We start from the raw sequence: 2,420 nt of genomic DNA, 5'->3' as shown, positions 1-2,420 counted from the left end.
CATTGACTCTATAGCTCGTTAAAATATCCATAGAGTATCTCCGGACAACTTGTACAAGGTCTAATGGTTACGGAGGAAGGACATATCTGGAAATTAAAGTGGTGATATTCGAATGGCTCAACAGGTTGACTCATTATACTGTAGCCCGAAGGTAACAAATAAAGTAGCAACTAAGTAACGCCCAACGAGCCGTGAATTTCGAGCCATGCGGTCGCTATCCTTTCGGGGATTTAAGGAAATGTGAGACACTGACCCTGAATTTCATGATGTGAAGTGCCGTTGATTGACAGAAAAGTGATCAAGCGGAGCGGTGAAGATATTGAGGCGATGACGTTTATTCTATCTATCATAATGATTTGTTTGCTAAGTGTGCTGTGGTGTGTTGTGGTGTGTTGTGGTGTGCTGTTGGTGTGATGTGCTTGCTTGGTGTGCTGCGGTATGCCTGCTGAGCGGAAGATCGGTGAACAAGTAGCTACCGAATATCTCCTTGGGATCCTCGGAACGCGGATGCTCGAGCACAGCCTGCACAGAGTAGCAATAGAGAATAACTTCCTGACCTAATCCCTACCTACCTATACTCTCTCTGGAGTCTGTACTCACACAGTGTACATTGTACACCAGGCGCACCGACCTAGCGACTGACTAATTGCAATTAGATCTTTCATCACTTCATGACTAATGTCCCTTTAATTGTAAAATGAGACATGATAATATGGATGTGAATATGTTCATCGTCTTTCCCAGGGTCCTTCATGACTCTTCAGGACATCATGATCCTGGACAACATTAACTACATCCACCACATCCAACTTTTTGCTTTTGCCCGTCGCATTCGCGAGTTTTGATATGTAAGGTTGACTTCTGTACATGCGCACGAATTGAATTGTGGATACAGCCTGGATTGACACAAGAACATGGATCTTGACACAAGCAACACAAAATATCAACGGTTGTTCCCAAAGAAGTGATAACCTTATGCATCGGACATTTTATTCATTTCTATGTTTGGTACGCAGAAGCCAATGCTTCTTTGGGAATCATGCATCAGCGGAACCTGCATCGCCTACTTATTAATGCTAGTACTGTAGCTAGGTATTTCTCACACAAAGTGATGGGTTGCGAGGAAACGCTCAACGACTTAATGGTGGGCATCGGCATCAACGAATGAAATCGAAGAGAATGTGATGAAAATGATCGCTTTACGTCCTTTTAGGAAATCTCTGCATACGAAGAGAGGCGCAGAGGGAGGGATAGGAAAAGTTAACGAAAGAGATGATCTGATAATTTGCGAGTTTCGACTAAGTTAAGTTTAATCTAATCTTCTTCTTCATTGGGGCAATGGCAACATGGACATGGACGACTGGGATGAGAGATAGCTTCCTGCTGGGGGGTTGATTAGGGAGGAATATCACATCACATCACGCACCCACTCAAATTTGGGCTGCTCATACTCAGGTCTTACCTTACCATGAGAGAGAAGCAGAATTCATCATCAAACTTCTGGATGCGGTCATAATAAGCTTCGAGGTAACCCTCCCATTACCCCTTTCATATCCTTATGACAGCATGAAGCACAACAATCCTCAAGGTTTTCGGTTCTTTAGGATTTGCTAGCGGCAATTTGCGAGCGAAAGCCAACACTAGGTGAGAAAGAGACTTATTATTAGCCAAAAACGATGAATAGCATGATTTATGATGCGATTAGCTAGAATACAACGGCAACTACATAATGGAAATTGATGCTGTGTAATTCGAGTGTCATTCGAGTGTCAACAAAGTTCCAAAGTTCCAAACAAAGCCCGTCTAATTTATCTACCGAGGAAAGAGGAGAGAGGGAGGAGAGGAGAGGGGAGACAACAAGACCTGCTCTGCTATATGCAAAAATGATGAATTGCAATGGATAATGGATTGTGTGCACACAAATAATACATTATGATCTTCGTCCTCTTCATGGCCTTACAAATCTCCCCGTTTTATAAGTATTTAAAACAAATCGATCATTATCTGAGCGGAAACATTTTTGCCCTGGAAAATATGCTGCAGATGGATGCGATGATCGTCAAAGCAAGCTGCACCTGTCTTATGTGTGTGACATTTTCCCTTTTACCGACTCCTCAGTGCTGGGACCTTCTACTGCAAGAGTATCCCCTGTCCCTGCTGGGTACTCCCCAGGCATTGCTTTTTTAATTAGAAATAATGGGGACACATCTGTTCCCGTGATTTTCTGGAGATCGAGGTTAGGTTATCAAAAATTTAGGTTATAACGGATCTTGGAAAATTCTATATCCGCGAGGCTGTTGGAGCTGTCCGAGAGGCGATTGATGCTTATATCGTTGTATCTTCATTCTATAGCTGAGGTAGCTAATTATGTAGCCAACAGACTTTTGCCAAGTTATCACATCTCCAATTTTGGTCTATCT

At 42.9% G+C, this 2,420-nt stretch overlaps 1 protein-coding gene across 1 annotated transcript; it reads right to left on the bottom strand.

Annotated features, from left to right (window-relative positions):
* Positions 1-1,298: 1,298 nt before the first annotated feature.
* Positions 1,299-2,176, bottom strand: SS1G_09388 (predicted protein; the record flags this gene model as incomplete). The annotated part of the gene is made up of 3 exons (XM_001589616.1): positions 1,299-1,383; positions 1,463-1,500; positions 2,108-2,176. 3 exons carry the CDS (start codon positions 2,174-2,176, stop codon positions 1,299-1,301), a joined length of 192 nt encoding a protein of 63 aa, XP_001589666.1.
* Between the last annotated feature and the right edge of the window lie 244 nt (positions 2,177-2,420).

This window comes from Sclerotinia sclerotiorum, genomic scaffold, assembly GCF_000146945.2.
Source record: "Sclerotinia sclerotiorum 1980 UF-70 scaffold_13 genomic scaffold, whole genome shotgun sequence".
Lineage (NCBI taxonomy): Eukaryota > Fungi > Ascomycota > Leotiomycetes > Helotiales > Sclerotiniaceae > Sclerotinia > Sclerotinia sclerotiorum.
This window is presented reverse-complemented; position numbering and strand designations above follow the sequence as displayed.